We start from the raw sequence: 26,090 nt of genomic DNA on the forward strand, positions 1-26,090 counted from the left end.
TCAGAACCTAACGTGATTAGAATGAGTCAGAGCAGAACCGGGCCGGTGTCGCCGGCCCGCGTTCCTGCCGTCTGCAGCCACAATCGACCCGTCTGTGCGCTCCGACGGACACTGGACCCGCTCTGACCCGCTCTGACATCTGGAACATCTGGACTTCCCAGAAGGCCTCTGGGCCTCAGAGCTGACGGGAAAAGTCCTGCTGAGGATGAAGATGTTCTGTTGATGAAGGTCTCCTCTAAGGTCAGGAGCGGTTCTGGAGAATTTCGCTCTTCAGTTGACCCGCTTGTTGTTCAGGAGTTCTCTGGAAATGTTCTGGAAAACCTGCAGAGGGACGATTGAGCCGTAGACGATGAAGATTAACGATGAAGATGATCAACTGAACCTGAAAAGCTCTAGTTGGGCTGCAGGTGGTTCTGGACCGGTCCAGACTCTGGTTAGAGGTTAAAGGCTGGACTTTTCTAACATCTTCATTGTAAGACCCTGGTGATGAAGATGGTGATGAAGATGATGATGATGATGATGAAGGCTCTTTTTATTCAAAGGTTTATCTCACATTTTTAACAATAACTGTCTATTACACTGCAAAATGGAACTAAAAGTAAATTTTTCTTAAAATTAGTATATTCCCTTGATTTGAGCAGCTAAATAAGACGATTTGCCAATGGAATAAGATTTCTGCACTTAAAATAAGAACATTTGATCTCCATCATCTTATTTCAAGTGCATGATATCTAATTTATCTTATTTTAGGGGTAAAATTACATATTCTACTGGCAAATAGTCTTATTTAGCTGCTCAAATCAAGGGAAAGATACTCATTTTAAGAACATTTTGCTTACTTGTAGTTCCCTTTTTGCAGTGTATATGTACACCTGAGCTCATTTTAACAGGAACCTCTGAGTTCTGGACCTGATAATAAACTCTTGTGTAACTGTGTCTGTATACAGCAGCAGGTGGGTTCTGACAGAACTTCCTGTGTCTGGACCTATCAGAGGTCTGGATCCTGTGGGTCTTTCTTCAGGTCAAAGCATTCCTGGAAAGTCTGCTGGAAACAAAGGAGCGGTTCCCTGTGAGGATTCCTGGGTCCGTTCATAGCAGAATCAAAGCCGGCGGTCCGGTTCTGGTTGTCCCGGCCCGTCTGCTGGTTCTGAGGGAGGACGCGTGTTTATTAGTACAGGGGGGGGGGGCCCGGCTGGGAGGCTGTTGTTGGCCTCGGTTGCATAATGGCAGGAAAAGCAGCGGGAGAGTTCTGACCCAGTGGGCGGGGAGGAGTTCTGACAGAACCCAGGAAAACCCGGACAGGGTTCAGTGGTTTCCAGGGAACCCAGAATCAGAGTTGAATTAAAAACATCAGAGTAATAATTCTGGAGGTTCTGACCCGGCAGCCGCAGAAGCTTCATGGTTGCTGAGTAATTTGGACTTCAAATGCAAAATAAGAGAAGAACTAAATGATAAAAGACTGAGTTAGATTTTTGAAACTTGTTTTCCTCTAAACCCGGTACCGGTACCGGTACCAGTATCAATACCAGTACCGGTACTGATACCGGTACTGGTATTGATACCGGTACTGGTACTGGTACCAGTATCAATTCAGGAGGTTTAGGATGATTTCTAGGGAAATAAACAGGAAGTTCCTCCTCCCGTGTTTTGGTTCTGGTTCTGAATCTGTTTATCCGGGTTTCACATGTGACGTCTCATGTGCAGGAAGTGACTCCTTATATGGACTTCCTGTGCCCACAGTGGGAAGCAGGCCTCTGTCCCAAATAACCAGCATCAGTTTCTCACGACTTCCAGCGTGTAGAACAGAACCAGAACCTCTGGGTCCAGTTCAGCAGCAGCTTTCTGTTGGACGGCTCAGAAATAAAGGCTCAGCTCTGTTTGTCTCCCAGATCCTCCTCCGTCTTCTGATTAAAACATTTATCTGCTCCTCCTCACACAGAGACACTGCTCCCCTCTTCCTCTCTCCTCCTCCTCCTCCTCCTCCTCTCCTGCTCGGTGTCTATCGTTGGTTCTCCTCCTCTTTCTGGGTCGGAGGTTCTTTAAATTGAAGTTCAGGTCCAGGTTCTGTTGTATCGATGGTTGTAGGTTAGACTCCTGAAGCATAAAATGCTAAAATCCAGAAGAAAAAAGGATTTAATGTTGGTAAAATAAATAAATGTGAATATTTACCAGAGGCTGAACAGGAAGCTGATGCTGGTCGGCCCAAAGAGATTCATGATGAACGTCTGCAGCTGCATGTGTAGCAGCACACGCTGCCTGAGCCCTGACTGCAGCGGGACAGTCCGGTCCGGCCCGGTCCGGTCGGTCCGGTCCTGCTCGGTCCGGTCCGGCCCGGTCCTGCTTGGCCCGGTCCGGTCCGGAGACCCGCTGCTCAGAGAGGGAGAACACGCCTGAGCAAACTAACATGACTGCATCAATAATTCAGGGGAAGCGATCATTTATGGATTTCCAGCTCGCTGCAGGAGGTCCACGCTGTAAAGCTCTGCTGCTGCTGCAGCTTTCAGCTCTGATGGTCTCCAGAACCACAGGTCCGCTCTGATGAGTAGAAATCCTCCAGAACCACAGGTCCGCTCTGATGAGTAGAAATCCTCCAGAACCAGAGAATAACTGCAGGAGGAGGTCCAGACCTGCAGTTACTGTCGGGTCAGTCCTCTGATTTAAAGTAAAGGTTCTGGTCTGAGAAACCTGGGAATAAACAGCAGACCCTCTAATTATGTATAAAGAAGTTATCAGGCGGATAATTAGAGTTAACGAGCCTTCAGGCCCTCTGATTGGTTGATTAGGGAGTTTGTGGTAAAAGAATAACAAATGTCTCATTTTCCATTAATAATGTTCTCCAATTGAAATGGTTTGAATCTGATTATTCTGCATTAATCTGGATTAATGTGACCCGGAGCCAGAATGAGGTTCTGCTGAGGTTCTACTGGGGTTCTGCTGAGGTTCTACTGGGGTTCTGCTGAGGTTCTGCTTGGGTTCTGCTGGGGTTCTGCTGAGGTTCTGCTGGGGTTCTGCTGAGGTTCTACTGAGGTTCTACTGAGGTTCTGCTGGGGTTCTGCTGAGATTCTGCTGAAATTCTGCTGGGGTTCTGCTGAGGTTCTACTGAGGTTCTGCTGAGATTCTGCTGGGGTTCTGCTGAGGTTCTACTGAGGTTCTACTGAGGTTCTGCTGGGGTTCTGCTGAGATTCTGCTGAAATTCTGCTGGGGTTCTGCTGAGGTTCTGCTGGGGTTCTGCTGAGATTCTACTGAGGTTCTGCTGAGGTTCTACTGAGGTTCTACTGAGGTTCTGCTGGGGTTCTGCTGAGATTCTGCTGAAATTCTGCTGGGGTTCTGCTGAGGTTCTACTGAGGTTCTGCTGAGATTCTGCTGGGGTTCTGCTGAGGTTCTACTGAGGTTCTACTGAGGTTCTGCTGGGGTTCTGCTGAGATTCTGCTGAAATTCTGCTGGGGTTCTGCTGAGGTTCTGCTGGGGTTCTGCTGAGATTCTACTGAGGTTCTGCTGAGATTCTGCTGGGGTTCTGCTGAGGTTCTACTGAGGTTCTACTGAGGTTCTGCTGAGGTTCTACTGAGGTTCTGCTGAGATTCTGCTGGGGTTCTGCTGAGGTTCTACTGAGGTTCTACTGAGGTTCTGCTGGGGTTCTGCTGAGATTCTGCTGAAATTCTGCTGGGGTTCTGCTGAGGTTCTGCTGGGGTTCTGCTGAGGTTCTACTGAGGTTCTGCTGGGGTCCTGCTGGGGTTCTGCTGAGGTTCTGCTGAAATTCTGCTGGGTTTCTGCTGAGGTTCTGCTGAGGTTCTGCTGAGGTTCTGCTGAGATTCTGATTGGGTTCTGCTAAGGTTCTGAGCAGCAGCCGTGGGACTCGCTGCTCATTCTGGGTTCTGAACTAATCGGGTCGCCTGACTGAGCTGATGTGACCACATGACTTATTGATGGCGGCGCCGGCAGCCATGTCTGTCTGGACCGCTGCCAGGAGCCGCCTCTGGGTCGGTACCGTCTGGTTTAACGGTCTGCAGCTCAGAGGTTCTGGATTCATTCTGGTTCTGCCCGGTTCTGTCCGAGGCTGCAGGAAAACTGCTGGAAGGGAACAAAGTTAGAGTTAGAGGAACGGAGCAGCTGATGAGAGCATGGAGCAGACAGCAGGAAGTCATTAGGTGGAGCTGGGGGGGGGGGGGGGGGCTGTGTGTGTGTGTGTGTGTGTGGGGGGGGGGGGGGGCTGCTGGGCCCGGTGACGTCATAAAACTGTTTTTTTATTATTCTGCTGCTGGAACAGATCTGGAGGATAAATCTGGGATGAACTCGTTGTTTTACACAAACTGATGCAGAAATTATTAAATATTCGTTTTTCTTCTTTATTGCATCAACAGAAAAACATAGAAAACACAGATATGTTGTTGTTGTTTTTAACTTGTGAAGCTGTTTTATTTTACGGGTTCCTTTAATGGGTGTGACCCGGTTAGCTGCTCTGACTTATCTGTGGACGCTGCACCGGTTCTGAAGGAATCCATAAATCTCTGGACCATAAAACTACATTTATGTTTCATCCTGAGAGGAAAATCCACCAGAAACCAGAAAACAAAAAACTGATCCAGGACGGGTTCAGAGGGTCCAATCAGGCGGTCCAATCAGACGGCAGCATGTCTCATTTCATTCAGCCCTGATGCAGGTTCTGAAGTTCTGCCTGCAAAGATCCAGCTGGTCCAACAGTTCAGCCATCTTCACACCCAACCTGTTCTACGTTCTAACTTTCCTTCACTGCAAAAGAACCACCTGCAGTCGGGTCAGAAGGTTCTCCCTGTAAATCGGGTCCTGACCCGGGTCCAGGTTCAGTCCCTGTAAAAACTTTAGAACCGTCAGTCAGCCTAGTGAAGCTCAGAACCAGTAAACACAGCAGATCCACTGTCCTTTCTTTATTTAAATGTTTTATTCGTTTATTACTGTAGTTTTTATAAATAATTTATTACTATAGTTTTATTAATAATGTATTATTGTAGTTTTATTAATTTATTACTGTAGTTTTTATTAAGTTTATTACTGTAGTTTTTTATTAATAATGTATTATTGTAGTTTTATTAATAATTTATTACTGTAGTTTTATTAATAATTTATTACTGTAGTTTTATTAATAATTTATTACTGTAGTTTTATTAATAATGTATTACTGTAGTTTTATTAATAATTTATTACTGTAGTTTTATTAATAATTTATTACTGTAGTTTTTATTAATAATTTATTACTGTAGTTTTATTAATAATTAATCTATGGAGTGTTTTATTCCCACTGGGGAATAATCGTTACTCCTCTTTGATCCAGGATGGATTCTCGGGTCGAAGCGTGTTTTCCTGCTGCTGCAGATCAGATGTTAACAGATGGAAACCAGGTCATCCCTCTCTCTCCCCCTCTGATCCATTCTCTGCTCGCCCCCCCCCCCTCCCTGTCGCTCGCCCCCTCCTCCCTCCCTCTCCTCTGTCCCGTGATCTCATCCTCTCTGACTGCTGACACATTCCTGCGCTCTCAGCCTTTTATTCCTCCCCTCTTTGTTATCAGGAGCGTGCTGCTGCAGCTCACAGGCCCAGGAAGTGACCCACTGTGGGACCGCTTAGTCCGTCTGGGTCTCTGGTGGGAATCCACAGTTAGCTCATGGAAAACCTCCAGAGACGCTGCTGCAAGAGGAAAACAGGCAGATCATGCCGTCATGCGTAGTATTATTATAATAATTATTTTAGCATTTTTAAGGAACCTTTAAGAGTTTTCTCAGTCAAACTGACTTGAGTTTATTTCTACATCAGATGTCATTATACCAGGAGAACAGCTCTGACTGCAACCAGTCAGGGTTATTCAAACTGTTCAGGTCCAGTACCATCCGGTCCGGTTCAGTCCAGGAAGTTAAAATACACTTTAATTAGATTCAGTTAACAAGGAGAATAAGTGTATTAAAATGTCCACCTTTCACAGATAAAACACTTCAGTTAATAAACCCTAAAACATTAAAACATGAATAAAAGGCTAAACAGCAAATTAAATTATATAGATGATGAAAAAAAATACATCAAAGTTTAGAAGTAAAGATGCGTTTAAAGTGTCCAGCTTCCTAAGGCCATAGATGGTCAAATGTCAGGATCCAGCTGATCGCAGCAATCCCTCATCCACAGCAAGCACGAGGCGATGGTGGAGGAAAAAACTTCCTTTTAACAGAAACAGTGTTCTGTAGAACGTTCTGCATTCAGAAGGGATGTTCTGCAGACCTTGGTTGGAACCAATGAGTTCTTCCCTCTGGAACCAGCTGACCCATTCTCTCCTGATCTCTGACATAAAAAGCTCATCTTCCTCCTCACTGGATGGTCTTCAGACCCACAATCTGAGAGACGGTTGTGAGTTGAAATCCCAGCAGGACAGGAAGTTCTGAGATCCTCGGACCGCCTATCTGGTACCAACAACCAAAGAACTTCCAGGAGGCTCCATCTACACTCTGCTTCATGTGGAAACATCTAGAACCAGTAACCAGGAGTTACTCTGTGGGGAACAGGTAGTTAGATGAGAGAGAGCATTCAGAACCATTTAACAGACATGGGTCATCAGAACATCAGGAGCTGAGCTCTGGTTGGGAACCTAAAGCATCAGAAAACGATCAGAACCAGAGGTTCTGTCATTGAGCTGAAAGCATGTCGTCTGGTTCTGGTTTCTGGTCCAATCCTGACGGCTGTTTGTAGAACAGGAAGTTCTCTGTGGTTCTGGTGTCCATCCAGCCTGCAGATAAAAGGATGAGTACTTTATATCACCAGGTTCTGTTGTTACAGGTTCTGTTCTCCTTCAGTACTTTACGGCTACACTTTGGACCAGAACCTGTTGGATCCAGAACCTGTTGACAGATAATCTTTATCTGAAAACATTTTTAATATAATTTCCTCCCTAAAACTGAAGAACTTTTCTGAATCAGAACCAACAGAACACGTCTCTACAGTCTGGGCAGGTTCTGATGAACCACAGGGGGGTTTGATGCGTCTGTTGGATCAGAACCAGTCGGACTCCCTCGGCTGTGTGATGAGGTTTTACTGTCCTCACCCTGATCTGAGGACAGACGTGGGACACAGAACAAACGTGGACCATCAGCCCATCAGACTGGTCTCCTTCCTCTGAGAGGTCCGATCGGGTCGAGAGGTTGAAGCTCCAGAACATCTGCAGTCAGGATGAAGGTTTTCCTTCCTCTTCCATCTCAGTGACGCTGCAGTTCTGCTGAAACATCTGTCTGCGTGAACCGGCCGGGTCAGACTGAAACATGACAGAACAAAGACCCAGAAGGTTCTGTGGTCAGAGCGTGAGAACGTCAGACGGCCGTGTCTCAGTTATCTATTGATTGATCATGGTAACCATAGCAGCACTAAGCGCATTAGCAGATAACCCAATTAAAGGGAGCAGAGATGCTGACCGCCCTGCAGAGACTCTGAGAGGAGCTGCTGTTCTGAAGGTTCTGACCCGGTTCTGACGGGTTCTCCTGAACGTGCAGCACATTGTGAGCTTAGAACAATAAAAAGGGGACGGCTGAGTCACGTCATGAATACACGGCAGCGGCTGCGTGGGTCGCCCACATGTTGGCTTCCTTTGTCTCTGATCAAAAAGCTTTTAGCGTGACGATTAAATCACGTCTGACATTTAAACTCCTGCTGCTCGTCTCTGTGTGCACACGTCAGTCCAGATGTTCCTGTTCTAACCGGGTCTGAACTCACTTAATCATTGTCATCAGCTCTGACTGAATCAGGTTACTATAAAAACCAGGAGTCTGGTCCACACCCTGCCGGGGAACCTGATTGGCTGTGGGCCGGACGTTGGCTCAGGTACCGATCTGTTTCCAGGACCAGGACCAGACGTGAGTGAAGAGCATCACATCATCAGCGTATGCGTAGATCCAGAGACGGGTCTGCTTCCTGCTGATGTTCTCCTGTTCTCTGTACCTGAGGCTGGTTCCATGTGTTCTGCTGTTTGGGTCACGTTCCTGGTTCCTGACAGGTAGATTTTAATCTGGGGGGAACAGAACTGTAACCTGAGCTGTGAAACAAGGAAGTGAACCTCTAAACCGTCAGCAGCATGGAGAGGAAGTCATGTGGAAGTTTTTAATTCAATTCAATTTTATTTATACAGCGCCAAACAATTATACAGATTGGTCAAAAATGTCCTATATAAGGGAACCAGTTGATTGCTTCAAAGTCCAGAGCCACAGTGGACAGTCATCTGCATTGTTGATGGCTTTGCAGCAATCCCTCATACTGAGCATGCATGAAGCGACAGTGGAGAGGAAAACTCCCCTTTAACAGGGAGGAGAACCTCCAGCAGAACCAGAACCAGGCTCAGTATGAACGCTCATCTGCCTCCACCCACTGGGGCTTAGAGAAGACAGAGCAGAGACACAGAAAGCTCAGAAGCTCACATTGACCCAGGAGTACTTTCTATGTTAGAGAAGACAGAGCAGAGACACAGAAAGCTCAGAAGCTCACATTGACCCAGGAGTACTTTCTATGTTAGAGAAGACAGAGCAGAGACACAGAAAGCACAGAAGCTCACATTGACCCAGGAGTACTTTCTATGTTAGAGAAGACAGAGCAGAGACACAGAAAGCACAGAAGCTCACATTGACCCAGGAGTACTTTCTATGTTAGATGGTAATAGAGGATGATCTGCCTCCCCTGATGATGTCACAGCTAACAGAACGTCAGACCAGGTGTACCTTCTATGAAGAGAAAAATGACAGAGAACAAAAAGTCATTTCATTGTAATGCAAAACTGAAGAACAGTAGAACTCGGTAGAGTGAGAGAAATATTTTTTTACAGGTTTTAAAGGTTCTACAGCCAATCTGAAGGGAACATCCAGAACCATGTGAGCTGGAGGAGAACCTGCCGCCCTCAGGTCTGATGAACACCTGTAGGGTCCAGACCAGCCCAGATAAAGGCTGGAGAGCAGATGATGCTCCTGCTGGCTGCAGAATCTGCGGCTCTGCCTCTGGGTTCTGGTTCTGCTGGTCTCGGGTCAGAACGCTGCTGCTGTCCTACTTGGCTCAGCGTGGCCCAGTTAGAGCTGCAGTGATGGATGATCGCCTCCTCCGCCCCAGTTCTGCAGAACCGGCAGTGTATCAGTGTGTTAGCTGCTTGGAGCGCTGCAGTGACGGCTGAGGTGACCTCCATCAGAACCGAAGGCTGAACTGGTTCTGATCCAAGGAGCTGCTCTCACTTCTGACTTATTTCTCATGCATCCTGCTGCAGAACCGTGGTTCTGACTGTCTGTTTTCACCTCCCTGATGGTTCTGGACGTGTTCTGTGCCTTTTACAGGTTTTTAACTCGGGTTCAGAACTCTGGGTCCAGATGGAGCTGCGTTCTCTATCAGGTCTGCACAGAGACTCTGGTTCTGTTAATTCCTGAAAAGGTTCTGCAGCTCGGCAGCTTCCCGCTCCGATGCGAGCGGCACCGGGTCGGTGCGGCGCCGTGTGGGAGTGAGGCTCGCTGAATGGCGGGTCTGGAGAGCAGCAGCGTGGGAGTCCGAACACGGCGTGGGATTCTGCAGCGCTGCGTTGCCATGGCGATCAATTGATGCTTGAAGGAGAAAAGTGTGAGAGGGAATGCAGAGAACCTGACCCGGTTTACAGGCGGTTCTGACTCTGACTGGGTTTACAGGCGGTTCTGATCCTGACCCAGTTTACAGGCGGTTCTGATGTGGTTCCCCCTCTGAAATGGGCCGTTTTAAACTGGGCCTTTGATGTTAGAAAGGTTCTGCAGGCGGCTCTGATCCTGACCGGGTTTACAGGCGGTTCTGAACCTGACCGGGTTTACAGGCGGTTCTGATCCTGACTGGGTTTACAGGCGGTTCTAGTCCTGACCGGGTTTACAGGTGGTTCTGGTACCAGAAAGAAGCGCTGTGGGGAAGTTCTGGCGTCTGCTGGACCTTCAGGTCCGTCTCTAAAACGATTCATGGCGGCGCTGCTCGGCCTCTCCAGTCGGGTCTTTGTGGCGCCGTCAGCAGCCTGATGAGTGGGTTCTGCCCCAGTGCATGCTGGGACAGCTGTAACCATGGAGACCTGGCTTTTTACTGGATAATGTCTGCTTTTACCGAGGACAGGGAGAGAGAGCAGCAGAGATGGATCAGTGTGACCCACTGGGTCAGCTGACCCGTCTCTCTGGTTCTGGAGAAGCTGGGATTGTAATTCTGATTTATAGTAAAAACCAGACAATCTGTAGACTAAACTTATATAATCACACCAGGAGGCGTCATCCAGGCCGAGGTTCTGGTTCTGGTGGGTTCTGCTGGTGGGGAAAGTGTTTGCAGAACTTCTCTAATGCTGAGCCTTGGGTCCATGTGGAGGTTGCAGCGTATTTTCCACATGCTGGTCTGTGGGGGAGTCAGAGGAGGAGGAGGAGGCGCCTGTCAGGCGGTAATCCTTCAGCTGCGAGGAGGAGGAGGAGGAAGAGGAGGAGGAGGAGGAGGACGACGAAGAGGTCCAACTGGACTCGTTCCTGAGAGGCGAGGAGTTCTGGTAGAACAGGAGGTGCTGGAGGATCAGAGGGGATTAAAAACTGCCTTGGTTCTGATTAAAAAGCCTCAGAGGAAAAAAAGAATCCCTGCTGTGAGACTAGACCAGGATCAGATGCTTTCTGGTTGTCTGGGTGCAGCAGTGATGCATCCTGGGAAATGTAGGCTCCAGCAGAGTGTTACCTTTCAGAGTCAGAGTTGAAGGAGCAGCGTTTGGGTAAAACGAGGTGATCCGCTCTGGGTTCTGCTGTGTTTTATTTTGAAAGGTCGAAGCAGCCATCCATCACGCCTCCTTCCTGCTCCGCCTTTCCACAGATATTAATAACTTTCCTCAGATGTTAATAACTTTACTCATATATTAATAACTTTCCTCAAAATAATAATAACTTTACTCAGATATTAATAACTTTACTCAGATGTTAATAACTTTACTCATATATTAATAACTTTACTCAGATATTAATAACTTTACTCAGATGTTAATAACTTTACTCATATGTTAATAACTTTACTCAGATATTAATAACTTTACTCAGATATTAATAACTTTACTCAGATGTTAATAACTTTACTCAGACACAGTCTGCTGTTTTATGAGCTCAGACGCTAACATGTGAAATAAGCTGCTGACCAGCTGCAGCGTCGTATGTGAAGCTTCAATAAACACCTGGAATGCTGCTTTGCTTTTATTATTTTATTATTTTGCTGCTACTGAAGCAGACAGGCTGGTGCTATCTAGGTTTTCTAGATCTATAACTCTCAGCAGCACCTGCTCCAGGTGGAGTCAGACACCTGGAGAGAGACTGGACTAACCCAGACTCTCAGCAGGAGAAATATCACCTGGTTCTGGTTTGGGGAGACCCAGTTCTGGTCAGAACCGGTTCTGGTCGCCTCCAGGATCAGTGAACCTGGCGCCTGCAGCGTCGTTCAGACGTGGTTCTCCTCCATCCTTATGGTGGCTCCTCCAGCAGCTCCTCTGCTTCCTGTTTCATGAAGGTGGAGCCCGGTGCCGTTGGCCCCGCCCCCATCGGTACCGCTGCAGACGGACGGGTCGGTCCTGCAGTCACAGTCTGATTCCTCTGGTCCAGAGCAGCAGAGGTAGCCGTGATCACTTCAGATGATGTCATCCTTCCTGCATCTCTCAGCATCTCTGCGTCCGGCAGCGACACACGTCCCCCTGTTGTCATGACTCCATCTGTGTGTGTGTGTGTGTCTGTGTGTGTGTGTGTGTGTGTGTTTTCTGCCTGGTGTCGCGTTGTGTTCCTCCTCTAGCAACACAAACGCTGTCGGCGTCCCAGCAGGAGCGTATTTTTAGCGTAGCAACACCAGCAGCTCCGTGCTGACTGGTTGCTGAGCTCTGAGTGGGCGGCGGCCCACCAGCTCTCCCAGTTTGGTTCAGAGGATCACTTCCTGCTCTGAGAGGCGGCCCGTCTGATTGGACGGTTTAAACATCAGAACCATCAGGTCTCCTGATGTCCCTCCGTCTCCTCAGGACCCAGACGTTAAGTTTCCTACGACAGTGAACGCATCACAGCGTCTCACTCATAGAGGCTCATCTATTTAATGCAGCTCAGCTTATTCTGGTACCTGGTGTTCAAAACGGACCCTCAGCAGGTCCAGATGTTCTATAAACTAGACGTGATGTTTGTCCTCCACCTGTCGGAGCAGGAGGAACGTCTGCAGGCTCAGATCTGACCTGAGATCAGCCGCTGCTGTCCGTCTGAGTCATGCTGCTGTTTGCTGACGGAGCGGCTCTAGATGTGGAGCGACTGATCCTCTGCTCACCTGCCAGGATCCATCAGAACCGCCGCAGTTAGACACCTGCAGCAGAGAGAGAGACACCTGCAGCAGCAGAGACACCTGCATCAGAGACACATGCAGCAGAGACACCTGCAGCAGAGACACACCTGCAGCAGAGACACACCTGCAGCAGCAGAGACACACCTGCAGCAGCAGAGACCCCTGCAGCAGACACACCTGCAGCAGCAGACACACCTGCAGCAGTAGAGACACCTGCAGCAGACACACCTGCAGCAGACACACCTGCAGCAGAGACACACCTGCAGCAGCAGAGACACCTGCAGCAGCAGACACACCTGCAGCAGCAGACACACCTGCAGCAGCAGAGACACCTGCAGCAGCAGACACACCTGCATCAGACACACCTGCAGCAGCAGACACACCTGCATCAGACACACCTGCAGCAGCAGACACACCTGCATCAGACACACCTGCAGCAGCAGAGACACCTGCAGCAGAGAGAGAGAGACACCTGCAGCAGAGAGAGAGAGACACCTGCAGCAGCAGAGACACACCTGCAGCAGTAGAGACACCTGCAGCAGTAGAGACACCTGCAGCAGACACACCTGCAGCAGCAGAGACACCTGCAGCAGTAGAGACACCTGCAGCAGTAGAGACACCTGCAGCAGACACACCTGCAGCAGCAGAGACACCTGCAGCAGAGACACACCTGGAGCAGACACACCTGCAGCAGCAGACACACCTGCAGCAGACACACCTGCAGGATGCTTCATGGTGTCCTCCAGCTGACCAGAGGACAGATTCAGGTCCTGAACGTCTTCTTCCTGTTTAAAGCGACGCAGCAACAAGCAGCCAGGAGGCTCCAGCTCTGCTGCTGCTTTGCTCTGCAGCATCTGACCTTTTCATCAGCAGTTTAACCACCAGGATGCTTCAAAGTTTTGTAAAGCGGAGCAAATGTTGCCTAGCGACAGCATTTACTGTTGTTAGTGTTTCTCTGCTGGAGATCAGCCGCTGAAGGCCTCCAGCTGCTGCCCTGCAGCCCAGGCTGAAGGCTGAAGGCTGAAGGCTGAAGGCTGCTGCTTCATTCCTCAGTCTGGAACCAGAAGCTCTTGGTCCGCTCTGAGGTGCTGCAGCGACGTGGTTCCACCAGCAGGGGGCAGCGTCCTCACAGCGTTGAGGAGCAGCTGAACCAGGCTGCAGCCAATCAATACATTTATAGGAAACAGTTGATTTTAGAAAAGAACGGATCCATTTGGTGCTGAAATCAAACCAGAGTCAGAAACAGAACGTTAGCCTGGTACCATGGAGATGGTTCTCCTCTGTAGAATAAAAGACAGTTCTTTCAGTTTTCATGGTTTGATTTAACTGCTTTCAGTTGGAAGAAACTAAGTACACTTAGTTTGGGTTTCTGTCTGACTCCACCAGCCTCTCATCATCCAGGAGGAGTTCCGCTCCATTCTGCTCTCCAGCTTTGCTGTTCCAGTCATTCTGAGGTCTGGACTTTGACTAGGCCAGATGGACCCAAACTTCACACTGCAAAAATGGATCTAAAAATAAGAAAAATGTTCTTAAAGTGCATTTATCCATGATTTGAGCAGGTAGATAAGATAATCTGCCAATGGAATGAGTATTCTGACCCCTAAAATAAGATAATTAGACATCCTGCACTTGGAGATGAGTTGTTTCTATTTTAAGTGCAGAAATCTTATTCCATTGGCAGATCATCTTATTTACCTGCTCTAATCAAGGACAAATGCACTTTAAGAACATTTTACTTAGTTTTAGATCCGTTTTTGCAGTTCAGTGGCAGGTCAGATCAACTCACACCTGGAGGAGGTCAAGGGTCACGAGGGTTCCCAGATCATCACCCTCCACCCCCGTGCTTCAGTAGGAGGTGTTTGGGTTCTGGTTCTGTGATTTATGTCCCTTCATCTGTCCAACAACGTCTGGTTCCTTCAGACCAAAGATGAAGCAGAGGGTTTTATTTCAGCGGGTGAACTCTCTGCTCTGTGTGATGTTTAACCGGCTCTCATTGTCGGGTCCTCAGCTGACCAATCACTGCGGTTGTTTATCACTCCTAAACCCTTCCCTTTGTCTGACAGGCTCCCCCCCCCTCACTGACCGCCTCTGTCTGATCTCTGCAGGGTTTTAACGTCTCGGCCCGTCAGAACCGCTCTCAGAGAGGGAGGGGTCCCGCTGATCCCCGCAGCAGCTAACCGGCAGCATCATCAGCATCAGCACCGGCGGGGGGGCGGAGTCACGGCGAGGTCATCATGACGTCGGTGGCGGCGGAGTTCGACCACATGGAGATCCAGCAGCAGTACAGCGACGGCGTCAACAACCGCTGGGACGCCGACGACTGGGACAACGAGAACAGCTCGGCGCGGCTCTTCGAGCGCTCACGTATCAAAGCTCTGGCAGGTACGGATGCTCTGCTCTGATTGGTTCAGATGGCACGGCGCCGCCGGTGGCCCGGGTCAGGAGGGACGGACCGCTGGATGTTTGGGTCTCGACTCTGTGACTGAGGCGCTTCAGGTCTGGAGGCTGGATCTGTGTGGAGAGACGAGGTCCTGGTCCTGGGAGCTGATTGGCTGATGGTTTACTGCACGTCACGCAGCAGCATGGATGATGACTTCCTGCGGTTCTGGTCCTGGGAGCTGATTGGCTGATGGTTTACTGCATGTCATGGATGATGACTTCCTGAGGTTCTGGTCCTGGGAGCTGATTGGCTGATTGGCTGATGGTTTACTGTATGACACGCAGCAGCATGGATGATGACTTCCTGTGGTTCTGGTTCCTGGGAGCTGATTGGTTGATGGTTTACTGCATGTCATGGATGATGACTTCCTGTGGTTCTGGTCCTGAAGTCCACAGCAGAGCTGGGTTCACTGCGCTGGGAGCTGGAGCTGCTCCAGGAGGATCAGCTCTGAGTGTTTATGATCTCAGGGGCAGATTTTAACCTGCATCAGGGCTGTGGTCACTGATTTCATCCATAAAATAATAAAATCAGATTATTCTACCATCTGTGGCCGTCATGATGGTAAAAACAGTCCTGATGGATATTTTCTACTCAGATTTCCTCTTACTTCCAGGCTGAACGCCCCCATGAGGAAGGTTTGCTCAGAAATGCTGATTTTATTCCTTTAATAAGATTTTATTCCTTTAATAAGACTTTATTCCTTTAATATGATTGTTTTACATGGCGTTAATAGTTCTAGAGAAAGAACGGTTCCTCTTGTCGCCTGTTTGAGTCTACTTGGAGCAAAAAGGAAGCGACCATGTTTAACCTATAGCAGAACGACCAGCTGCTGCAGCGCTGCAGGTTCAGCTCTGAGTGAAATGTGTTGGTTCTGTTGAAGCTGAGTTAAAGAGTTAATTTAGTTCTGGAGCTGTTTGGGAAACCATGCAGTGGTGACGTTATATTTTCCAGAGATCTGTAGATCAACAGAAGCTCTTCTAGCAGATATAACTGATGATCTGCTGACTGAGCTACAGGTGAGACCATCTACCAGCTCTCTGCACGGTGGAGGCGCCGTGCAGCAGTGGTTCTGAGGGACGCAGGCGTTTTTCTCCTGAAACAAACGGATCACTGAAACCTTCTCAGCAGACGCCTCAGACTCCTGCAGCGTTTAGTCTCTTCTTCACTAACCTGACTCCTCCATCAGCTCAGGAGCAGAGCGCTGCAGGCTGTGGAGCTGGTTTAGCCATTAGGGTCTGGAGGTGGAGAGCAGGGGCTGATGGGAGGTGGAGAGCAGGGGCTGATGGGACTTCACCTGAGAGCAGCTTCATCTCTCTGCTGGAGCTGTAAACAGGTTGAAGGTAGGGGGCGCTAACGAGGCGTCTTAACGAGCTTCAGGAACTCAGACTGACAGGAGGCTGCAGAAGTTAAACTCCCTCAGCTGCTAAGGAGTCTGGGAATAAATCATCAGGATTACAAAGTTAAAATGAGTTAACCTACATTTAGATGTTGAATAAAAATGTTTTTTCAGCACTTGGGTTCGAAAAGTATTTTATTATAAAGATCATATAGGAGGAAATCTCACTTCCCTATTAGTTAGTGTAACTTCTTAATTAAATAAATGATTTCAGGCGTAATTAAACTGCGTGGCGGCCATTTTCCCCTTTTACTGCCTGCTGGGTGGAGCTGGAAGTTTATTATTAATGTTTATTATTAATGTTTATTAATAATGTTTATTAATAATGTAATAGTTTTAGTTTTCAGTGTAACTCAGATTTTATCTCAGTAAACAGTTCTCAGAGTTTTTCTCCTCCTGCTGCTTCTCATCGTCAACAATAGTTCCTCCTCAGGCTGATGAGGATCACGGGTCGGCCGCCGCTGCTGGTTGCTCACATGCTTCACCCTCTGTGTGTGTGTGTGTGTGTGTGTGTGTGTGTGTGTGTTATAGTGTGTGTGTGTGTGTGTGTGTGTGTGTGTGTGTGTGTGTGTGTGTGTGTGTGTGTGTGTGTGTGTTATAGTGTGTGTGTGTGTGTGTGTGTGTGTGTTATAGTGTGTGTGTGTGTGTGTGTGTGTGTGTGTGTTGCTCCTCATGGCCTCCTGCTCCTCCTGCTCCTCTAAATAATTCAGCGAGCTGCAGCGTTAAATATGCAGGAGGCTCCTGGCCTGTTTACATGGGGGGGGGGGGGGGGGGGGGCGGAGCCTGCTGCAGGTCAGCTGCTAGGAGCCACACATCAAATTAAAAGATCACATTCTGCTCTTTAAACTGATTAGCTGGAAAATGTGCTGGTGGAGAACCAGAGACTGGGACAGAGCGGTTCTGTGAGGCTGACTGCAGACGTTCCACCGTCTGGCAGCAGCTGCAGGACCTGGAGACCTCAGAGACCTCAGAGGTCCTCAGAGGTCCTCAGAGGTCCTCACTAGTCTGGCCTCACACACCTCAGAGGTCCTCAGAGGTCCTCAGAGACCTCAGAGGTCCTCAGAGGTCCTCACTGGCCTGGCTCAGGTGTCTCTGAGCAGGTAGGAGCTGCTGGGACGTCTCACATGTTCTCGTTTCTCCTGTCCCAGCGTCATTCCTGGACGTTTCCACATCCTGGAGTCTCTGTAGCTTCAGCCCAGCATCAGCAGAGCTGAAGGAGCTCAGATGTTCCTGTTTCCTCCACATGTGACAAACATCTGCATCCATTCTGCTGCTGAAGAGCTTCAGATTAATGTGAGGAGCGTGCAGCTTTGCTGTAAATCAGTTATTAATGTGGAGACGGAACGTTTGCAGGTCTGAACCCAGGCAGAGCTTCACTCCTCCTGGCTGTAGCTTCAGATTCAGACTCTTCACAGCAGCAGGAATGTCTGAATGCTCCTCTGAGCGGAGGAGCTGGGAGAACCTGGCTGATGTTCAGCAGGAGGAGGAGGAGGAGGATGAGGATGAGGAGGAGGAAGATGTTCAGCAGCAGGAGGAGGAGGAAGCTGAGCAGCAGGCTGGACCAGTAGAAACGTCTCAGAACGTCTCAGCAGCTGCTGGTGGACCTGATGGACCAGATGGAGGTTCCAGCGCCGCTCTGCAGTCATCCACACCTCCCCCTGAAAGCCGAGTCCTGGCCGGGTCCGTTCGGCTCGGTCCGGGGAGGGAGGTCCATACGATAGCCCAGCAACACTAGACCGCTGGTCTCCATGGAGATGAGCCGGATCCACTTCCATTCAGAGTGGGTTCAGTGTGGGAGGAGAAGCTGCTGCTCTGGGCGCTGGTTCTGTTCAGCTGGAGGTTCAGGCATCAGGGCTCTGCAGCAGAGGTTCTGATGCCTCCACCAGGATGGGTTCTGGTTCTGGTTCTGGTTCAGACGCCGTCGTTAGAGCAGAACCAAAAACAACAGAACATATAAAAAAGGCTGAACCTGAAGGATCTGGACCTCTTGATCCACCTTCAGAATCATCAGATCTGGTTGAGCTTAAAATGAAGCCTCTGGCTCGGGTCAGAACCGGGTCGCAGTGTAGACCTTGGCTGCAGCCGATGGCCAGTCACACTGATCCAGGTTCTGGTTCTGAAGGTTTCTGGTTCTCCACATATATGCTCAGTATGAGGGACTCAGTTTGTCATTGTGATCCAGTTAATTCAATAAAACTAATAAACCTGGAAGAGCCAGCTCAGATTTAACTGGACCTCAGGAAATGTGAGCCAGAGGAACCGGTCTGGTTCCAGGTTTGGTTCTGATGGGTTGTTCTAGTCTGACCGGTGGTACCAGACGCAGGTTTGACTGAAGCATCAAAATGCAGGCCCAGTTGGTCCCTAATTAGAACCAGAACCAGGCCGGTCCCCCACGGAGGAGCCGAGGAGACTGTCACTTCCTGTTTGGACCACCGTCTGGAATGCTGGGAATGCTGGTGGGACCGGTTCTGTTCCTGTTGGGGGACATTTAGAGGAAGCTGCAGATTCTGGTCCTTCCTGGGTTTCTTCATTTTCATTCACTCTGGAGTTTATCTCCGTTCCTCCACCTCCTACCCGCTCAGTCCACAGTTTCTCTTTTCTTCCAGTCATGGCGGCTCTTATCTGCCCCCAGATAGACGCCGCAGGGCGAGAACGCTGCGATAAGATAAACTGCTTTCCCTTTTCTCCGTTTCCTGGTCAAACTTTGACTTTCTCCACGATAAAGATTACATAAAGCAGCAGGACAATAAACATGGCGCTGCAACGGGTCACAGAAAGCACATTTACCCCAAACTGGTCCAGATTTACCCCAAACTGGTCCAGATTTACCCCAAACTGTTCCAGATTTAGGCCAAACTGGTCCAGATTTACCCCCAAACTGGTCCAGATTTACCCCAAACTGGTCCAGATTTACCCCCAAACTGGTCCAGATTTAGGCCAAACTGGTCCAGATTTACCCCAAACTGGTCCAGATTTACCCCAGACTGGTCCAGATTTAGGCCAAACTGGTCCAGATTTACCCCAAACTGGTCCAGATTTAGGCCAAACTGGTCCACATTTACCCCAGACTGGTCCACATTTACCCCAGACTGGTCCACATTTACCCCAGACTGTTCCAGATTTAGGCCAAACTGTTCCAGATTTAGGCCAAACTGTTCCAGATTTAGGCCAAACTGTTCCAGATTTAGGCCAAACTGTTCCAGATTTAGGCCAAACTGTTCCAGATTTACCCCAGACTGGTCCAGATTTAGGCCAAACTGTTCCAGATTTACCCCAGACTGGTCCACATTTACCCCAAACTGGTCCACATTTACCCCAGACTGTTCCAGTTTTACCCCAGACTGTTCCAGTTTTACCCCAGACTGTTCCAGTTTTACCCCAAACTGGTCAAGATGTACCCCCAATCGGTCCAGATTTACCCCAAACTGATCTAGATGTACCCCACACTGATCCAGATTTACCCCCAACCGGTCCAGATTTACCCCAGACTGTTCCAGTTTTACCCCAAACTGGTCCACATTTACCCCAGACTGTTCCAGTTTTACCCCAGACTGTTCCAGTTTTACCCCAAACTGGTCCACATTTACCCCAGACTGTTCCAGTTTTACCCCAAACTGGTCCACATTTACCCCAGACTGTTCCAGTTTTACCCCAAACTGGTCCAGATTTATCCCAAACTGGTCCACATTTACCCCAAACTGGTCCACATTTACCCCAAACTGTTCCAGATTTAGGCCAAACTGTTCCAGATTTAGGCCAAACTGTTCCAGATTTAGGCCAAACTGTTCCAGATTTATCCCCAAACTGTTCCAGATTTATCCCCAAACTGTTCCAGATTTAGGCCAAACTGTTCCAGATTTATCCCCAAACTGTTCCAGATTTAGGCCAAACTGGTCCAGATTTAGGCCAAACTGGTCCAGATTTACCCTAAACTGGTCCACATTTTCCCCAAACTGGTCCACATTTACCCCAAACTGTTCCACATTTACCCAAAACCGGTCCACATTTACCCCAAACTGGTCCTGGAAAGCTACACCAGAGCCCGTGTCAGAGGAGGGTCCAGCCCAGGTAGTTTAAACCAGGACAGACCTGGGTTGGATGCGTGCAGCGGAGCAAACATTGTTCATCACCTCTCTGGGCGGCGGCGTGATGCCGTGACCTCCCAGGAATGCCGGCGTGCGGTCTCGAGGCCGGGGCGGCGTGTCCGTGTGAAATCTGGCGTGTCGGTGACGGATGCTCGACTCGTGAAGGCATCGCTGGATCTGAAGGACGGGTCTGCGGGGAGCAGGATCAGGACACGCGGCTCTGGGGTGCGGCAGGTCTGGGCTCCATGAACGGCGCTTGGTTCCGTGCCGCCCTGAGGTGGCGAGCCACGAGGAAACCAGATGACTGGAGTAAAGCCGGCGTGACGGCAGCAGAACAGAGCGCGCTCTGACGGAGACAGAGCTGCTCAGAGATGTTTGCTCCATCTGTCGTGTGTTTACTGCCATCTGACCTCTGACCTCAGCCCCTCACACCGGGGGGCGGGGGGGGGGGGCTGATGAGAACTGAAGCTCTACAGACACAGGGCAGGTTCTGGTGAAGAGCTGCTGTGGTTCTGGTCCGTTTATCAGCTGGAGTTGATTTTAGATCATCACTGATTAAATGTTCCTCCAGGGTTAAAACCTGATTAACATGAAGGACCTTCCTGAAGGTTGGTGGAACCAGAGGAGCTTTTATCTGCTGAGGAAGGAACGTTGAGATCTGATGAATGAATAAAAAGGTTTTATTTTACAACAAACCCTCAGCATGAAGCAGAAGGTTTGGTCTAAAGTCATTTCAGAAGGTCCTGAGTATGAAGGTCCACCCAGAAGCTCCTAGAAGCTCCTTCAGCAGCTCTAAGTCTCAGCAGAAGCCTTCTGGCTTCCAACTAATGACTCCAAGGAGCCCACATCATCATTCCTTCACCACCGTGGAGCTGATCTGGTGTGTCTGGTGTCCTCCATCATGGTTCTGTCCATCATGGTTCTGTCCATCATGGTTTTGTCCATCACGGCCCAACATCTCCACTCTGGTCTCCTCCGTCGTCCCAGAAGTCTGCTCCTTCATCCAGATTCAGCTCTGCTAACCTCAGTCTTGCTGCCATCTTGGTTCTGGAGAGAAGAGGCTTTCTCCTTCAACCATCCAAGCCTCCAGACTGGTTCAGGGTCCTGATCTTGGACCGTTAATCTTCTGAGTCCTGTAGAGTCTGAGGTTGATATCCTGGGGTTCTGACCTTGGTCTGAACCTGCTGAGATGTTCTCCTCCTTGCAGGATGGACCTCAGACGGTCTGGAGACGTGCCTCTCCAGCTCTGACACCATAGATGTCTTTCTGCTGAGCAGAAACCTGCTGCTGATGATCCGTTCCTCACCAGAACCCGGTGCCGTGTTCTGGTTCTCCAGGAACCGTGGAACCACCTGCAGCTGTTTCCATGTTTTATCCAGAGGTGTGGACAGGAGAGACTCTGACCTCTGACCTCCACACATTCCCTGGGTGCAGGCCTCTGATTGGTCAGGTTAGCGTGAAGCTTTGCTCCACATGTCGTCTGAACGGCGTGACCTCTGACCTCCGTCTGTCCGTCTCCTCAGTAACGCAGGAAGTGAGGCTCTGAGGGTCCGCTCTGGTTTCCCCTCTCCGCCTCTTCCCTAAACCTCCGGTCCGGGTCGGGTGTCGGCTGGAGAACCGGATGGAGCCGCAGGTTCTGTCAGAACTCAGACAGGAAGAAGATCAGCGGCTAATATTAGAACTGAGGATGTTTGGACCTCACAGACTGATGAGATCAGAACGCCGACCCGCCTTAAGCTTCCCTCCTCTGTGTGGGATTCAGCTGTTCTGATGTTCTGTGGAGGGTCCGGACGAATCAGAACCATGTCATCAGGTTCTGACCCGTCAAATAAAATAAGCTTCATCCGTCCTGGATGGACCTGTGGTTCTGTGTGAGTTCCTGCATCTTCTCACTGAAGCTGAGCAGATGTTCAACCAGGCAGACACCAGGTCCTACTGGGCCGATCCATTCAAGCCAAACCGGTTTTTAAAAAGTTCTGATACAAGATCTTCCCCGCTGCTCTCAGCCTGTTTGATAAACCCGTTAAAGTCCAGATCTTAAAACGTGTTCTCTGGTCCGAGGGAAGGTTCTGTCATCTGGCTCCTGACATGATGATCTGTGTGTTTTACTGAAAATGCAGCCTGAGAACAGCAGGAAACGTCTGAATCCCGAAGGTTCTGATTAGGTTCTGCCTGTCGGCCTTAATTGATGCTGGCGGGTCCGTGCATCAGGAGGTCCGCTCTGTAGCGGCGCCGGTTCCAACGCCGTAATCTGCTGCTGGTTGATGCTGCGTTCAGTGGCAGTCAGGAAACCAGAGTTCTGTTCACCATAAGAACCAAAGTAGAAGCAGAACTGCTGCTGTCAGTAACACGGTACCGTCCGGTTTGTACCAGAACTTTATGGATCAGACTAACGGGCCGGCGGACATGTTTTTAGCTGCTCTGTAAACCTGCAGCGGGACGTTTTGTTTTATTGCTGATTGTCTGGTCATTTCGGCCCGTTTTGTTCCAGAACCAGGAAGTTAGTTTTTTTTCTTTAATCTTCAGTCTGGTTGGTCTAAACTGCTTTTATTATTACTCTGTGTCCTTTTTAACTTCATTTTCTTGTTTATCCAAACCTTCCTCTGTTCAGCAGGAGTTTAGAAGCTGAACTTTAAGAACTTTTTTGTTTGAAGTTTGTAAATATTTTCTTTTATTTTCCTGTGATTAGAAGAGAAAAAGTAAACTGGAGTAAATCAGGTGAAAAACTGCAGAGCAACAATAAATCAACGAGGAACGGATCAACTCTTTAGCTCCTCCTCCTGCCCCCGTCTGACCCGCCCCTTATGCTAATGAGTGGATGACATCACACAGGGGCTGAGTGGTGATTGGGCGCCTCGGCCAGCAGCCCCTCCCCCCTGGGCTGCGTCTGAAGGTGTTTTCAGCAGCGTCTGAGTTTCTGCTGTTTCTGCTGGCGGACCGACCCACGCTGCCATTCCCTGCCTCCCCCGTCTCTCCTCGTCTTCCTCTCTGCCTTCTGCTCTTCCTCCTCAGCCGGAGGACCCGTGTGCGCTCCTGATCGCCGGCTGGGAGCGCTCCCGGCCCCAGGGGGAGGTGTGACCTCTGAGGACGGAGGGATGGATGGAGGGAGAGCCGAGGCGTGATGTTGCCGTGGCTGCGGTGCGTCTGCTGAGCCAGCGTTTCCTGTCCCGCTCATAGAGGAGGAGGAGGAGGAGGAGGAGGAGGAGGAGGAAGAGGAGGAGGAGGGAGTCTCTGAGGAGCTCAGTCCTGCTGAGGTGGAGTAGCTCACAGAGGATCCAGCTCTGATCCGGGTCCAGCTCTCAGGTTCTGGACTTTTCAGCCTGATTCTGACCCGTTTGTTCCTGTTTCTGGGTGAAGAGCTGAAGTGGACCGTTCTGCTGAGGGTTCTGTTCGCTCCTCCTGGTTCTGGAGTCTCTGTGGAGTTGCTCCTCCATGCCTCTGCGGGCCGGTCCCGTCTGATTCTCATCACTCCCCCCCGGATCCACCATGGAGCTTCAGAGCGCCGCCGCCGGCCTCCCCAGCTCCCTCTCCCCCCTCTCCCCCGCCTCGGACTACGGCGGCCCGCTCTCCCCGTCGGGGATCCCCGGACCCTCCCACTCCCCCGGACCGGGCCGGGTCCCGAGCCCCGGTCCCATCAGGGGGTCCAGTCCGGGGCCCGGCTTCTCTGGACAGGCGGCCTTTAACTACAACCAGCTGGAAGGACGCTTCAAACAGCTCCAAGGTAAGACGCCCCGGCGGGGGGGGAGGTGCTGCTTCAGGGGTTCAGGAGGTGCTGCTTCAGGGGTCTGGGTCACAGGAAGTTCTGGAAAGTTCTGGAGGCGGGAAGGTTCTGACTTTACCTCTGGTGTAATCAGAAATCACAGCGTGTGTGTGAGTCAGCAGCTGAGGGCTTATCTTCTGAGTGGACCACCACACCCTAACCCACCTCCTCACACCTCCTCTCTAAGAAAACTCTCAGCTGAGCTGCTGCCTTGCTCAGGGGTCCTGTCAGACAGCTGGGATTGGACCATCGTCCTGACGCCTCCTCCTCCTGGCTGAGTGTTATCAGGGTGTTGTCCTGCTATCTGCCAGAGGAGGGACGGTTCACCTTCAGGTCAAAGAGGAGGTGTGGACACTCCTCCAGGTTGGCGGTTGAAAACCTCAGTGGTCTCAGCAGCAGAGGAACGGTTCTGAAGGTTTGGGTCAACCTGCAACCCCCCCCCCCCCCCCCCCCCCCCCCCCCCCAGAGGCAGACATTCCTCAGGAACGGCTCCTGGGGAGGCTGCCTGTCACACAATCCTCCCATTGTTTCCTGGCAACGCTGCAGATCCGTGTCTGGACCTTCAGGTTGGAAAGGTTCTGGGACACCAGAGCCAGATCCACCTACTGGGTTCAGCTGCATGGTGTCAGAAAACGGGTCAAACAGATAGTAGGGGTAAATATTATCCGTGTTTCCACATTTATCCAGCCATGTGAGGACCCTACAGTGAATGCTTCTGCTGCAGGGAGCCTCCATCCATCAGGCTGACTATTGGTCTGACTGCATGAAGCCACGATTACACAGGTAGACCACAGCCAGCAGCTCCTGCCATCCACACTGCGCTCCAGAACCTCAGTGGTCCATGCACTGATGCTGATACTGTGATCATGATGTTGGAGCACGGAGGAGGACGGCTGATTTCACCTCCTCAAGGTGGACTGAAGTCTTCCTGGTTAGATGTTTGTCCAGAGGTTCAGCGTCTCTCAGCCAGCAGGACCAGTTCAGGTGTCTCTGTGCTGAAGGTGATGGATGGTCCACAATGTTCTGGTCCATTAGGATGAAGAGGGAGCAGAACCAAAGCCCAAAACCATTATCTCTAGGTTCTGACCATCATCTAAGGTCCTGAGATCTGGATCATGACCTTCAGAGGTTTTCCAGACTTGGACGATACCTCCAGGTAGACCTTGAACTTTCTGGGGGAACCATAGATCATTTCTAAATGTTGGGGTCCTCAAGAATAAATGAGAGAGTGCTGCTGGTGAGAGAGAAGTGTGGGTTCCTGCCTGGGCCTGCTGCCCTCATGGCTGATGGATGGGTGGATGGATGGATGGATGGATTATGGATGGATGGATGGATGGGTGGATGGATGATGGATGGATGATGGATGGATGATGGATGGGTAAGGTCCGTGTTCCTGCAGAGATGTTGTTGATGAGTAGAGCTGCTGACCTGGGATGGGTAGGTTCTGGTTAATGTTTAAATCTGTTGTTTAAAACTATACATGCGTGGGTTTGGGAACACCCTGGATTTACTGCCTTAGAGAACGAGATAGCAGAAGATTAACAAAGTGGAATGTGGTGGAATAAATGAAACACTGATAAAGTTCCAACTGGGCTAATTGACCCGTCCTGAGTGGTAGGTTCAGTCTGATAAAGATCCTGATGTCTGTTTAATCATCATTATTTAGTTCTTCTGTTTACACATAGATACACAGTCTGTTGTTCCTCTGATTTATAGTTGTCTCTGGTTCCTGTTCTATCCACACTGGTTCTTGTTCACTTTGGTTCTGGTCCACTCTGGTTCTGGTTTACTCTGGTTCTGGTTCATTCTGGTTCTGCCTCACTCTAGTTCTGGTTCCCTTTGGTTCTGGTCCACACAGTTTAGTTCCACACTGCTTTCCTTTAACATAGTTCCAGTTGTGCGTTCTGTATTTTTATTTAATGTTTTTTTTTCAGTTTTTTCCTCCTGTTACAGTATCTGGATCAGTATTATTTTGGGACGTCTCCCTCTTTGGTTCATCTTACTCTTCAAGTCGTCTCACTCTTTTGACCATCTCACTCTCTGACCGTCTCACTCTCTGACCATCTCACTCTTTTGGAATGTCTCACTCTCTGGGTCGTCTCA

At 49.8% G+C, this 26,090-nt stretch overlaps 1 protein-coding gene across 2 annotated transcripts in view; it reads left to right on the plus strand.

The window, feature by feature from the left end:
* LOC118556222 (spectrin beta chain, non-erythrocytic 1) overlaps positions 1-26,090 on the plus strand; it is a 96,783-nt gene that overhangs the window by 11,458 nt on the left and 59,235 nt on the right. Inside the window, exon 2 of one of the 2 annotated variants that reach the window (XM_036126299.1) lies at positions 14,412-14,688. In XM_036126299.1, coding sequence (XP_035982192.1) covers positions 14,541-14,688 — 148 coding nt within the window. In that variant the 5' untranslated portion in view covers positions 14,412-14,540. Of the gene's footprint in view, positions 1-14,411; positions 14,689-23,152; positions 23,949-26,090 lie in introns of those variants that run through there. The other variant, XM_036126298.1, reaches the window with a different exon arrangement.

This window comes from Fundulus heteroclitus, chromosome 22 (assembly GCF_011125445.2).
Source record: "Fundulus heteroclitus isolate FHET01 chromosome 22, MU-UCD_Fhet_4.1, whole genome shotgun sequence".
NCBI lineage: Eukaryota > Metazoa > Chordata > Actinopteri > Cyprinodontiformes > Fundulidae > Fundulus > Fundulus heteroclitus.